The following is a 14,963-nucleotide window of genomic DNA, read 5'->3' as shown; positions in this document are numbered from 1 at the left end:
ATTTACACTGTTACTTTCCTCTCCTTCCCCAAATTTTTCATCTTATCATACTATGAATGCATTCAAGGGAGTTGTTTTGCTTTATCCAAGAGCTTGAAACACGTGAAATTCAGTTTAAGAGCCAAGATGAGCAGACTTCTTTTACCTATTGAGCCTGCAGATTTTGAACATTCTTACGTGTAGGAGTGTTTGTTTTAAGAAGTCCTTTTGTTTGGTTTCTTCCTTTCAGAATATCAGTTTTATGCTTTGGCTTGAAACAAATTTCTTTAATAATACTTCACGTGCTCTCCATAGAAACTATACAAGCACTAGCTGATGTTCACTCTGTGAAATATATTAAGTATAAACTCAAGATCACTTCAATGGCACTAAGTTGATTTTTCCAGATTAAAAAGTATGTAATATTCCTCAGTTTATTGGTAGTTCCTTTAAAGGTGCTGTGTGATCAGAATGAAACTGAAAAGCAAGCAGCTGAAATTGTCAGAGCTTGCTTGGTGCAGAGCATGTGTCATGCCTCGTATTCCACTATATTGAAATGGAATAGGGGTATGGAACCAAGATTTTGCCAAACTTTTCCTTGCTTATTACCAGTATGTTGCTGTTAATAGAAAGAAAGCCATGCCTTCAATTATCTTATTTTTCATCATATTACATTTTTACTGCAGGCTTTTTACTGAGGTGTTAATTAAAATTATTTTAAGGCATTTCCGTTTAGTAAACTCTTTTTCTTAGGCCTGCTTGAAGCCAATTAGTCTTTTGTAATTCTGTTTCTTACTTTGAGAGAACACACTTTTCAGTTATGTCACAGAATCACGGACTGGTTAGGATTGGAAGGGGCCTTTGAAGGTGATCTGGTCTAATGCCACTACCAATGCAGGGCCACCTAGAGCAGGTTATATAGGAATGCATCCAGGTGGGTTTTGAATGTCTCCAGAGAGGGACACTCCACAACTCCCCTGGGCAGCCTGTTCCAAGACTTCTAAATGTGTAACTTTTCTCTTCTATGGAAAACTCAAGATAAGACCATTTGTACCAGTACTTGATGTTTTCTCAAGGGTCCAGGAACAGTTACTTGATGAGGAAACTGCAAAATTATTACATACAGTATCCTCAAAGTCTAATTACAAATAATATGTATGTTAATATAATATAATCTTTGTTTACTAGCCCAATGGTGGTGTCCCTCATGACAATCTTGTTATGATCAGAATGAAACCAGATGAAAATGGAAGGTTTGGCTTCAATGTAAAGGTAACAGTACATCTATTCCCTTCATGTATATTAAGATTATTTTCTGACATTTGTGATTTATTACTAACTTAATTTGTTTTTAAAGGGTGGATATGATCAGAAGATGCCAGTAATAGTGTCCAGGGTGGCTCCAGGAACACCTGTAAGTTACAGAAAATTGGACTTGGTAGCATTACCTGTGTATTTTAAAGTATGTATTTAAAACTGTGAATTATTTCAGAACTGCCTATGAAAATCACAGCTTGTGCTCCAACATTATTATAACAAAGCAAATTATGTTTAGTAAGAATTTGATGGGGCTACATAACATTTTTTAAAGTTCTTCAATTATCTGAAATACTTTTTTTTTTTTTTTACTGAAACAAAGCTTAATTCCTGAAAATTACAAGGAGTTCCAAATATTCAGTATGTGCTGTTTCTTGAGCTGTGTCATCCTAAAAATACATTTACTTGGTTACCTTTTCTAAATACAGGCATTCATATAAGCTCACATAAATTATGTACAGAAAGAATCTTTTAGGATGTTTAAAATAACTGAAATAGCAAATCTCTCATTTTAGTGACATATGTACCTGAATAAAGCCAAGAGTTATACTAAAATCAGGTATCATGAATCATTCATCAGGTCTGATTGTCTGTTCTTACTGGTGCTTTGTGATTATCAATAGTGTCTTCAAGCTAGGCACAATATTTTGTCAGTTGACTGCCGGAAATACTGACCTGGTATTCAGCTGAGAGGAGTCAGCTCTGTTCATACCTTTTAGAGTGAGCCATTTATTTGCTAACATTTAAGAAGTACAGCTTTTTTTTTTATTTCTTTAAATTTTGTTTTTTACTATTTGAAACTATTCAAGTGTTTGTCAAGAGCATTGGTTTTGTCCCTGTTTATTATTCCTGAAATATTTAATAACATAAATAATTTTGGCTGAACACTTTAAACATCCACTCTCTAAGGACAAGGTATTTGGTGATGGCATGTGCTCTTTCTTTTCTGCAACAATGTTTAGGCTATGATAATAATGATTTTTATTACCTGATTCCTCTCTCTGGGATTACTGGGATTTGTGCATTGTCTTCGGTCCTTAGTCTTGTCATTACAATTGCAGCGTTTCATACCTGAAGCATTTAAGCCTGTGAAATTGATTTGGACAAGGCTTTGCCATGTTACTCCTTCTCTTCAAAGATAGGAGCATCCTGCTTTTTAATTGCCTGTACAAAAATGTGATTCAAACAGTTGAACTTTCTACTTCAACCAGAGGGGTAGAGTAACAGCTGCTGAAGGACATGTTACAATGACAGTCACCTCCCAGCTGCAAATGGACTTATTAATGTGAATGGCACTGTCTTATGTATTGTGTAACACTTAAATTTATCATTTGAATACAAAGCAGCAACCATAGCAACTAAGCTATTAAGATTCAAGTCCCTATGTATAGTTACTTTATGTTGCTATTTTAAGGTGAGAAATTGGAAATGGCTTGTTTTACAGCTTTTATTTTTATTACTTTTTTTCCCCCTCCACCTTGCAGGCTGATCTCTGTGTCCCTCGTCTGAATGAAGGGGACCAGGTTGTACTGATTAACGGCAGGGATATAGCAGAACATACCCATGACCAAGTTGTTATGTTTATTAAAGCTAGCTGTGAGAGACACTCAGGGGAACTTGTGCTCCTAGTTCGACCCAATGGTGAGTTATTTATACATAATAATAAGAAAAACTAATAAATCCACAGCTTGCTTTCATTTTCTAACCTTCATTTTGTGTCCTGAGATGGAATGCTTAACATCGTTGTAACAAGGAACTCCCTTCCTTGAAACAGAGTTGCAGCAAGAGAATATATTGTGGAAATCTTGATCAGTCCTTTACTCTAAGGAGCTATGCATAATAACTTAAGTGTTGAAAATTAACAGGAAAGTCAGAGATCAAATATTTCAAACTGATAGGTAATTTGAATTTTGTTCTCACTCTCATTGATAAAAATGTCCAGAAAGCCGTATGGATAATGAGTGCAGTTTCTGAGGCTGCTGTTATTCCATTAAGGAAAACAAAACACAAGCAAATGAACAAAAACTCCTCACTAAACACCCCATGTTTAGGTGACTTTGGCGGTCTATATAAGCAAAATCCTTCCACATACTTTTAAAACAATCCAGAACAGCTGGTAACATTTCTACATGATGAGGCTTAATAGAAGAAAGTGCTTGAAATGGAGTCTAAATAACAGCTTGTGCATTATATTCGTGAAATACCCCACTGGAGCATTGCCAGCAAATGGTCACTGGATTTAATTCAGCTGCATATCTGAAGTGTAATACAATTGCAGAGGAAAAAATAAAATGAAAAATAATGATGTTTAATGGGAATAATTTAAATTAGTTTAGGAGAGTACCTCAGCCACCTAAAAGCAATTTTTCCTTTATTCATTTATTTGCACTCCCCACTTACTTGTTCTCTTATTCTGTGTGTAAGTTCTCTTGCAGCTTTTGTGTGCTTACTTTCTTTTTCAGTTAAAATTGTTAGCTTTGTTTACAAATTTACTAAAACAGTTATCCTTGTGTGTTGATTATCTTCATATTTTAGATAAAAACATTTGAGTTTTAAAGTGAGCAGTTGCCAGTTTTTTCCTTCATGGTCATGAGACATTTAAACGCAGGCTTTCAAGCATCATGTCTCTTATGTGTAGTAGAAGATGCGTATTATGTTTCAGTTTGTTTATAGGCAGGGCACGCAAACAGTTTTGATAGCAGTATAATAGCATATATTAATGCTGTTTTCTCAGGTGGTCTGCACATCTTGCCCTAGTTGCTGAAGCCTAAAATCAGTTCAAAGTGAGTTAAAAGCGTAAATGCTATTATAATGACTTCAGAGGCATGATGTGAGAATCCGAGATTAGGGAGTTACATCAGAGAAGGTAGGGCATAACCCAAATTTTCATCAAACTTTTAGCAGTCAGTGATGTGCTTTCACTTAAAATTACTATTAAACAAAAAATATTTTTTATGGATTATAATAATCAGTAAAGGCTACTTTTGCTAGTGGAGGCTAAAATCAGTGTGCTAGTAAATGCAGACTTTTCTAAAGGAGAAACACTTGTTTGTTGTACTGTTTTAAACAAATGATGCAGACTTAACTTTGCTTGCCAAACGGCATGTTCAGTCAGTGTTCATACCTTTATTTGTTACAGCTGTCTATGATGTTGTGGAAGAGAAGCTGGAGAGCGAGCCTGACTTCCAGTACATCCCTGAGAAATCTCCACTTGATGGTGTCCATCAAGATGATAATGCTCTGAGGGAATCCATGATTCAGCTAGCAGAGGGGCTTATCACTGGAACTGTTTTGGCTCAGTTTGATGTGAGTACCATGTTGCCTGTAGCTGTGTGCTACAGTTCTAAGAAATTATTTCAGAAGAGAGGACTTCAGTTGAATTTCATTAGAGTCAGCATCTTGTGGCAGAACAACTGTCTTGTGCTCTCAAAAGAAAAATAACAACCAAAATAAATCCAATCCTGTGTTGTATATACAAATTTATAGCACTGAATAATCCTAATACTAGTTTTTAGTGTTGTTATAAATAGCTTTATTGATTACTTACAGATTTTTGTGGTTATGAGGGACCTATGCTAATAAAATGCTTTCACAGAGATGAAAACTGAAAAATGTAAACCGAAATGTGTTCTGTATTCAGACCTTCATTCCACGTCTAATTTACTGTGACATTGTCTTCAAACAAATTGTGACATCTTGATCATTTTCAGTGATCCCACAGCATAGCTCATAGTGCTTTCTTTTGAAAAGTACATAATAATGTGTATTGAAGCTACTGTTGCTCAGTAGTTTATGTTCTAAAAAGTACCCCATGGCAAATAATAAAGTAACAGGTCTTTTGCATCTATTATCATCTGACCATTGGTTTTGTCTTTAGCAATTGTATAGGAAAAAGCCTGGAATGACAATGTCTTGTGCCAGATTACCTCAAAACATTTCCAAAAATAGATACAGAGACATTTCGCCTTGTAAGTATGTGTGTTTGTATATGTACTCTAAAAATATTTTACTGTGGTTAGTAAATAAGTAACATATTTCTAAATTTTTTTTCAGATGATGCTACACGGGTTATTTTAAAAAGTAATGAAGATTACATCAATGCAAATTATATAAATGTGAGTGGCATTTTTCAAAGAACTGCAAAATTAAGTAATTTTGCAGTTTTTCCATGAAGTTGGTTAAAAAAAAAAGTTTTCATAAATCTAGTTGTGCCTAGAATGGCTGATAAACCTTTAGTCAGGTGGTGTAAAATTTACTCTTGTTATACTTATTTGGTAATGTTTTCTGGCAGGTGTTTCTATAAATGAATCCCAGAGAAAGAAAAAACAGTAAGAGAAGCTAGCTCCCTCTACAAGAGGAATTAATTCCTTTCCAAGTATTAATGTGGCAGTAGTGTTCAACATCAGTAATGTTGAATCTGGCACCACTTTCTTTTACACCTTCACCCCTCCCCCCCCTCCACATTCTCAATAACAACAAAATTACAGCTACTTACTTTTCCTTTCTGGAACACAAAACAGTGATTAAATTAAATTCCAAGATCAGCATTTTAAAAGCTAGTGTCAGAAACCCATAGAGCATGAAATGTTTGCACCTGAATTATTTGCCAGTTGGTCTATCATTTCTTTTTTTCAAAAATTAATTGTGATTATGGCAACAACATAACTGTCAGGTAATATGTGGCGTGTACTTGTATCTTATGTGTGTGAAGCATTTTGAAGGGTTTTTATTAGTGCCGATCTAGATTTAATAACTTGTAATAAACAGAGTTAATATAGTTGATGCTTCTTTAATGTGTTAGCTCCTAAACAGTAAACATCTGATGCCTGACTTTGATTGTCCGTAAGCATGAAAAGAACTACTTTGTCTTCTCTTAGATGGAAATCCCTTCTTCCACAATAATAAACCAGTACATTGCTTGTCAAGGTCCATTACCGAACACTTGTCCTGACTTTTGGCAGATGACTTGGGAACAAGGCTCATCTATGGTTGTAATGTTAACGACTCAAGTTGAACGGGGCAGAGTAAGTAAAAGATTTCTTTACTTGCATAGTCTTATAGAAACCTGTTGGTGATTAGCCTTTTTAAAGATTTGAGGAGCATACTAGTATGACATGTAATATGACAAAGGGTAATGTTTTTAAACTAAAAGAAGGTATATTTAGTGTAGATAAAAGGAAGGCACTTTTTTACAATGAGGGTGATGGGAACACTGGAGCAGATTGCCTAGAACAGTGGTAGATGCTCCATCCCTGGAAACATTCAAAGTCAGGCATGACAGGGCTCTGAGCAACCTGATCTATTTGAAGATGTCCCTGCTCATTGCAGGGGTTTGGACTAAATGACATTTTTAAGTCCCTTCCAAACCATTCTGTCATTCTTCATAGAGGGCAGTGCATTATTGGTACTGTTGCAGTGATGACTCTTATATTTTAAACCTTCTGATATTGTTAAAGTAGTTAATATTTAAACTTTACTCAGTTCTGAAATATATTGAAGCCTTCACATATTTCTTAAAATATTTTAGGCTTCTTTACTGTAAAGTAAAAAGCATCCAGAATTTACCATCACAGTAGGTTTTTTCTCTAAACTTCAAATGAAGGAACTCCAAGAAGTTTCATCAATTTTTTAGATTAGTTCTTTGATATGTAGGAAATTTAATTTTTTAAGGCAGCCTACCACAGCTTTGTACTGTTAAGATCCCATGCCTGAAGGCTGTCTTCAAGAGAAACCTTGATAAGCTTGAAATCTAAAACTTTTCATGAAATGTTCTTCTGTGGATGTAAACAGTTGTTTAATCCTATGAAAGAATCATTTTCCTTTAAATCATTTCCATACAAATATCTGTAAAAGTACTGGTAATAACATAATTATAATTACAAATTTCTAAAACCAACTTGTGTATGGTGCTGTAAAAGGCCTCAGGTGTATTTTGTGATCTGTTTCTGGTTTTATTTTTTAAGCTATAGTTTTTCCTTAATAGCTTTGTTTATTAAGCAGCCCTGTCCTTTGGAGGCAGGCAAAACAGTCAAATCTGGTCATATGCACAGTGTGATTTCAGAGTTACTGGATTTATAATCTGGAGCATTCACAGTAGCACTGTCTGGTTCAGTGTGTGGACAGAAATGACACTCTGGAATAAAGGTTTAGTGGAATTTCTCCACATTCAGGATTTCTTTTGAAGATGGATTTATGGTAGGTTGTGGGTGTTGTGATCAACTCAGACTATAGTTCAGCTCTCTATATATATTTTGGTTTAATAACCATATATTTGCTGGGAGGTCAGGCCTCTAAATATAATTAAAATAATTGAAGGGGACTTGCAGCATTTTTAAACCATTTTTCAGTGACTCAGTGTTTGCATAATGCTGCCTGCTCCCAAATAAACCTGATTAGAGGGCATTTCAGTACAAGTGTGCTTTTTCCTTTGAGTTTTCTTTGCAGATCTGCTAAGAACAGACTTGCAATAGCAGTTCTCTGAGGTTCCCCCACCCCTTCAGTAATGATATTTGTGGAGTTCTTTGGAGAGCTGCTTAATAATGAAATAAAAGAACTTATTTGTCTTATACCCATAGGCAGACTCCCTGCTCTAAAGCTGATCATGAGGCTACTGACATCACTAGCCCACTGCATGCCGAGATGTCTCAGTGGAGCAGGAAGTCTGCAAATCTGGCTGCTCTTAAAGAATTGCCAGGTGGGTTGGAAAAACAAAAGTACACTTGAGCTGAAATGACCTCTGCAATTAGGCATTTAAGCAATATATCTGAAAGTCTTAGTAGTTGAAGTTTTCATTCACATTTAATGACTTGATTGGGAGTCTTTGAAGTCCACTGTCTGCATCCCCCTAATTTCTTCATTAGTTTAGCAACCTTTTCGGGGCTTATTGCCTTTTGGTTCTGGATTTTTTTAAATTTCATTTGTTCTTTTCCCGTATAAATGTGCTTTGAGAACATTAGATTAGGATTTTGGAGGTCAGAAATGTTTGTAAAGCAGCACCTTTGTCACTGAAGCGTAAGATGGAATATTTATAGATATACTTTGTTTTAAAATTTTAATGAAAGTTAAAGGCATCCATCTTCAGTGAAACTAACCTCAAGAGCTGGTGCATATGTCCTCTTGAAAACAGAACCAGGAAATCTCCATGATACCGTATTTTATTAACGATAATTAGGTAACAGCCTATTTGGTAAGTAAAGTAATAGTAATTACAAAATTATCAAAATAGTCTTTTATGAACAAAGGTATAAAGAACCGTAGAGAATGAAAATAATCTCAGACGTCTTTAAAAATGTGTTCACTTCAGGTTAAATGCCACCAGTACTGGCCAGAGCCATCAGGAAGCTCATCATATGGGAATTTCCAGATTACTTGCCATTCAGAAGAAGGAAATCCTGCTTATGTTTTCCGAGAAATGACACTGACTAATCTAGAGGTAAAATCGCAATACGTTTTTAAAGTACTTACCTGTGGAATCCTCACAGACTAGCTAAAACTTAATGAGGGTTTCATTTCAGCTTCATGGTATATCCACATAGAACTGTTTATTTCTAGAGCCTGTAGAAAACTGCTTTTTATTGCCACGTACATACCTAGTTTAAATTCTGCTCTTAGAAGGATAACATCTTTCACTAGCAAAATGTTACAAAGATTCAATTTCCATAATCATATTAATTGGGTTTCAGTCATGTAAAAGATGTATAATTTGTCTTAGAAGTCTTTACTGGTGTCTTTCATGCCCTGGCCAAAGAAAAAGAGTAATTAAAGAAGTTGAGGAACTTGTTGTTCCCTGGATGTTTTCAAAACGTGAGCCACTAGAGGTATTTCATTATTACAACTGAAATTGTGTCTTTGTACAGGCAAACAGTTCTTAAATCTTAATAATTTCATTGTTAAGAGTATATGCAAGTAGATGGAAGATAAATCCTGCTGAGAGAACTAATTGGGATTGATGACTATATGTAAACAAAGACCTCCTTAAACGTGCATTATGTGATTCTTGGAGCACGTGTAGTTTTCAGAGTGTCCCCAGCTAGTATTTCAATCTCAAAAATGTCTGGAAATGAATATCTGGCAGTTAGTTCATATACTCATTTCTCACTGCTTGGGTTACCAGATGAGATAACCAGTTTTACAGAATTGCCTTTAGTTAGGTTGCAGTTAAAAATCCTTCCCTGTGTCCTGTTGTGACAATCTGTAAATGATTGTGTGCCTAAAAGGTATTTAAAGGATCTTTGAAATCCTGCTTTTACAGTGATTGTATGTCCTGTCCCCTCCACTAAATAAAGGCAGATTATATTTGTGATATTAGAGCAAGGGGCAGGAGAGAGTGGAAAACAAAGTCATTCTGCATCTTATGTATACACTTGATAAAATTAAGAGGTGCAGATAAAGCCAAGACAATGCTGCTGTTCACACAGGGTCTGAAGGAAAGCTTTTATGCCTGAAAGTCCATCCTCTTCCTACCCCGGTTCTGTGATCTGATCTAGTAAGATTGTACCTCTTTCTGTTAAATTTATTTTGCTAAAAATTTGACCACCTTCTTGTACATCTAATGTTCAGGTAGATCATTGGTATCCTTGAATTGCTTTGCTATTACATGGCGTATAATATTTTTAACCTGTTGAAGATGTAAACATTTGTGGATTGCCTTTTTTGTTTTTAAGGAAAAAATAGTAATTAGAAAATCCAGGATGAGCAGTGACTAGCAGTAATAAGCAGTAATGAAGTGCTGCTAGTTTCCTGAAGCCACTTCTATTACAGGTTCAAGTTGCTGTAAATGTACCATTGATTATTATTTTTTAATTATAATTATTTTTTGCTTTTTTTTTCCTGAATTTCTCTCGATAAACTTGTGTTTCTGATTAGAAAGAGGAAAGCCGCCAACTAACCCAAATCCAGTATATAGCATGGCCTGATCATGGGGTTCCTGATGATTCTAGCGATTTCCTAGATTTTGTGTGTCTTGTGCGAAAGAAGAGGGCTGGCAGAGAAGAACCTGTTGTTGTTCATTGCAGGTATCCCTTTTTTTTCCCAACTTCATTAAATCATCAAACTGCTCTTGTTTATCATCAAATAGATTTTCTGTGATTTGTTGTAAATAAACATTTAATTGTATCTGCTTTGGGGGTGGATGACAAGAAAGCTCAACATTAAAATTAAGTAATTACCTAAAACTGTAATCATGTGTCAGTAAAGAAAATTTTGAGTATCTATATGCATTGATCTGTGCAGGGATTTTGTTAGGTTTTGGGGTATTTTTTGTGGTTTGTTTACAGTTTAAATACTTGTGCTATAGTGATTCAGGGAAATGGCAACACATATTTAGAAACCTTTTCCTGATGGTGACTATTCTACAAAACTCCAGAACAACTATATAAATAATCCATAGCAGAAAACATGGGTGGTATATGCAATGATCAAATAAGTCTCTCAAGTCAGCAGTCTTAGGCTGCATGATATTTTGATGTCATACATTAAGATGACACATTTTCTCTTAATAATTTGCTTTTGTCATGAATTAGAATAGCTCTATTTCTCAGATTTTTATATATACAAAATGTGGGGGGGTGTTTTTCTTGTGCAATAGTTTTTAAAAGCATTTTACATTTGTATAGTAAAATCCAAAATCTTAATCCTTTAAAATACCTAATTAGTAAACTGTAATAACAAATAATACCAAATGACTGTAAATTAGCATATGTCATCATTATTATCATCCTCCAAAGGTTTCTAGTAATTGTAATATTCCTTATTCTGAAATAAGAAGATAGGGTTCATTTCAAGAACATAAACATGGCTTTGTCAAATCAGCCCAACATTCCAGTAATGGTCATACCAGTAATTGTGAAATGACACAAAAATGTACAGTGTATGCTAGGTATTTCTGTGTTTTGTTATCATCTAGACAATAGTGTGGTTTATAATATGATCTGAATAAATATCTGTTTGGAAATTGTGCTTAAGTGGATGGCTGAGTTAAGGCCATCCCTCTTCAAAGGACTGACAATTCTACACTGAGTGGTTTTGCTCTGTTCAGGCAGGTGGAGGCTTCCAGTGACACAGACACAATCCCTGCCCTAACAGTATGGGAATCATAATGATCAATCATGAGAATCATTGAGAAGGAAGGTCTTTCAGGTATGAACTATGCTCCAGACATCATGTTTCATTTTCCATTTTGTTATTTTGTTGTTTTTTCTCAGTGCTGGGATTGGACGGACTGGAGTTCTCATCACTATGGAGACAGCTATGTGTCTTATTGAGTGCAATCAGCCTGTTTATCCATTAGATATTGTAAGAACCATGAGAGATCAAAGAGCCATGATGATCCAAACACCTGTGAGTATCATACTTTCTGTTCTGTGTTGCAGAAGAATAATTTCCTATTATCTAGTCATAAAATTAGATGTATTTTTAATATACTTGCTGTTGATTATACTGCAAAGAGATCACCGTTACCCAGTGCAGGTGTAGCCTTGGCTCCAGGCAGGAGTAAATTGCAAAGGCTATTGGAAAGTAGCAATTCTTTAGATTTTCCACAAAGAAAAACTGAAAAAAGCAGCAGCTGTGTCAGGGATACCTGGCAATTAATGTCAAGAAGCCAATTTTCAGTACTGTTAAAGTTACTCAGTGGAAACAGCAGGAGCCTAATTCCAGGTGTTAAGAATGGGAGCAGTATAAAATCTAAGCATGGAAAGATCTAAGACATGAAAGGAAAATCTTCAGTGATTTTAATATTGCCTTAGCTATAATGAAAACAAGACTTAACTTTGCCCTGTAGTGACTCTGAGAAATAGTATGTTTTAAAAACTGTGTAATTCAATCTGATCGAGGTATATCAGTAATTTTAAGTATGTTTAGTCTAAAAAAGTATCTTGCTACCAGTATTCCCTTGGTGTTCTCTTCACATTTGGTGCATCTTACGATGCTAGACTTTTTCCTGGATCTGTAATGTTTGGAGCTTTTTGAGCTAATTGTGATGTTGCTTTAATGTGCTATATTTCAAAATTGCAGATGTTTTAGAACGTATTTAGAAACTTTTTATCAGTCATATGTACCTAAGAATAGTTAGTGTTCACATTTTTAGAAAATATCTAAAAAGGGTTAAAAGATTGAGCTTTGTTCTAAAAACAAAAGGCTTGGACTCATGGTTGTTCCAAGCTATCCAGGAACCACTTCTTAATGCTAATCATTCTGGGTTTTTTTTAATTTTTTTTTTTTTAAATCACTATCCAGTTGTAGAGTTTTGCTCGTAGTATATGTAGCATTTAAAAAGAAAGTGTTTAGAAGGAGAAAACGCACTAGGTCCAGTAGCAGCTCTCTCTCACAGCTACCTAAAGGTAATTGAAGATACAGTTACCTGAGGGTAATGGGTAGTAGCTTTGATGTCCCTGCTGCTGTTCCTCTATAATCAAATTTGAATAAGACTTTTGTGTTCTTCATAGAGTATTCAAACTGACAAAAAGTGTATATGGATCTCCATTTCTAGGTTTCTAAGTCATCTCATTCAGTGCTGCTGTCCAGTATTCATGTTGCACTAGAAAAAAAGTTGTATTATTCAGTTAGCACAGGAAGGATGAAGAAGGTGGTCATACATGAAAAATAATAAAGGGTGACTCTTGCTGTTTGTGGTGACTATACAGTATGAATAGCATGTCTCTCTAGCAAATATAGAGAGGAAGAAAATTCTATCAGTAAAGGTAGGAGGTTCAATGGTAAGGGGTTTAATGGCAGTTTTTCACACCATGTGCTAAATATCTTCTGGTCTTCTCATTTTTCTTAGAGAAACCAGAATTTTCAAGCTTCAGTGAAATGCAGGTGTTTACTGCATCAGTGAGAGAAGGCATAATAAAAGACTTGAAGTGGTTGGGTTTTTAAGATTTCATAAACATTATCTATTATAATTTTTCCCTTGGCACTCTCTTCCTGATTTGTATATCCTGAAAGATTCGTTTAGTGTCCACAAGATGGCCCTGTGCATGGGTGTCTGCTGTGTGTACTACGAGAGGAGAGTTCAGAGTCTCCTTCAGGAGCCATTGGAGGCAAAATAAGTATTTTACACAAATATGTATAAATTTAACTGTTTTAATATACATGCAACAGTAAATAATTATTTTATTGCTAAATCTGTCACTGTGCCCATTGAAGATCTGACATCACTAGTGACTGCACAAAGAGGAATATTCCACAACACAGAAAAGGCAGATATGCTGGCTTTCTGATCAGCATACATACCATTATGCAGTGTTCAGTGATAGTTGTGGTGCTTTAAAAAACAGTGGCTTTATTTATTTTCATTTTATTCTAAGTTGATTACGGTTGGGATTTTTAAAGAATTGTTTGTTAAAATATATATATATTAGTGGCCTCTGTGTATGCAGGTGTGAGACTTGAATACATTGCAGAGTTAGACATTATCTAATGTAAAGAAACTGGAGTTCTGGGGTTTTTTTTCAAACATGAAACAGTTTTCTTTATTACCAAATTCTGAGAGAGAGGTGCCAGTAACATGCCAGCACTAATCTAAGTATGAAAAAGTGCTTTGAAACTACAACTTTTAAATCCAAGTGAATGAAAATCTCAGGTCAATGAAACTTCAGCAATGAAATGAAGAGCAGAAAATAACGGAATAGGTGATGTTGCAATATTAGCACTGGTTTTGTGGATATGACTTTTGGTATGTATTTCAAAGTGCTGTTCATCCCATTCTTCTGTTGAGAAACAAAATGTTCTAATATAAAGTCCCTGATTTGTGTTTCCTAAACTCACTTTGAAGCTCAGTTCTTGGACCATCAAGAGAAGGGGATGGGCAAATCTTAGAGGCCTTTTCTGCTTCCAGATTACATGAGTCAAGTACATTTCTTTTCAATTTACTGAATTTACTTTCCTTTTCAGAGTCAATACAGATTTGTATGTGAAGCTATTTTGAAGGTGTATGAAGAAGGATTTGTTAAACCTTTACAAACATCACTGCATAAGTAAAGAGCAAAAAACCCCCAGGATATCAGTTGAGGAATCCTGTCCTCTATAATAAACTGGCAGCATTCTTTGTGCCATAATACTGCTTGCAGGAAATGATAGTGAAGTACAGCAAAGAATTGACAAAGGACTTTGAAAACTTCAGCACTGTTGCACTTTATGTTGAAACAAAATCAGTCTCTGAAACTCTTCTAACTTTCATCTGTTTGAAGACTTTATTTTTGTGCTTTGCTCCGAACAAACCATAAACTGAAAGAACTAATCGTGTTCAGGGTAATCTACGATATTTCGTTGTAGTGCCATATACTGCGCTTCTGATTGAATTGCTACAAACAAGGCTTGGAATTATTTCACTCTGTTTTACACCCATGTCTCTTAAAATGAAAAAGAAACGAAAAAAACACACTAAGCCATGGTCTTTTTCCAGTGCTAGGTTTATTTACTACGTACAGACTCTCACTGTTTTGTTTTTTACAACATTAGCAATATTGCTGTTACTAGATAGATACACACTGCCTACTGATGCAGCACACTTTGTCCTACACCCTTACTAGAGACCAGCTGGTTGTTAGAGGAGAGCTGGCGTCTGTGTTAACCCAGCGGTAGCTGCATAATGCCCACTTACCAGCATCTTGTACAAAATAATAATAATAAAAATATAAAAAAATAAACAGCATTTCTTTGACACA

The 14,963-nt window shown here is 35.1% G+C and overlaps 1 protein-coding gene across 4 annotated transcripts in view; it reads left to right on the top strand.

The window, feature by feature from the left end:
- Positions 1–14,963, top strand: part of PTPN4 (protein tyrosine phosphatase non-receptor type 4) — a 107,787-nt gene extending 92,824 nt beyond the window's left edge. For 3 of the 4 annotated variants that reach the window (XM_062607155.1, XM_062607154.1, XM_062607153.1), the window contains 11 exons: positions 1,168–1,251; positions 1,337–1,393; positions 2,781–2,937; positions 4,436–4,602; positions 5,174–5,264; positions 5,350–5,411; positions 6,174–6,320; positions 8,600–8,728; positions 10,162–10,310; positions 11,499–11,634; positions 14,191–14,963. In XM_062607155.1, coding sequence (XP_062463139.1) covers positions 1,168–1,251; positions 1,337–1,393; positions 2,781–2,937; positions 4,436–4,602; positions 5,174–5,264; positions 5,350–5,411; positions 6,174–6,320; positions 8,600–8,728; positions 10,162–10,310; positions 11,499–11,634; positions 14,191–14,277 — 1,266 coding nt within the window. In that variant the 3' untranslated portion in view covers positions 14,278–14,963. Of the gene's footprint in view, positions 1–1,167; positions 1,252–1,336; positions 1,394–2,780; positions 2,938–4,435; positions 4,603–5,173; positions 5,265–5,349; positions 5,412–6,173; positions 6,321–7,871; positions 7,991–8,599; positions 8,730–10,161; positions 10,311–11,498; positions 11,635–14,190 lie in introns of those variants that run through there. The other variant, XR_009962471.1, reaches the window with a different exon arrangement.

This window comes from Pezoporus occidentalis, unplaced genomic scaffold (genome assembly GCF_034315485.1).
Source record: "Pezoporus occidentalis ecotype Australia unplaced genomic scaffold, CSIRO_AGI_Poc_V1 ctg12, whole genome shotgun sequence".
Taxonomy (NCBI): Eukaryota; Metazoa; Chordata; class Aves; order Psittaciformes; family Psittacidae; genus Pezoporus; species Pezoporus occidentalis.
This window is presented reverse-complemented; position numbering and strand designations above follow the sequence as displayed.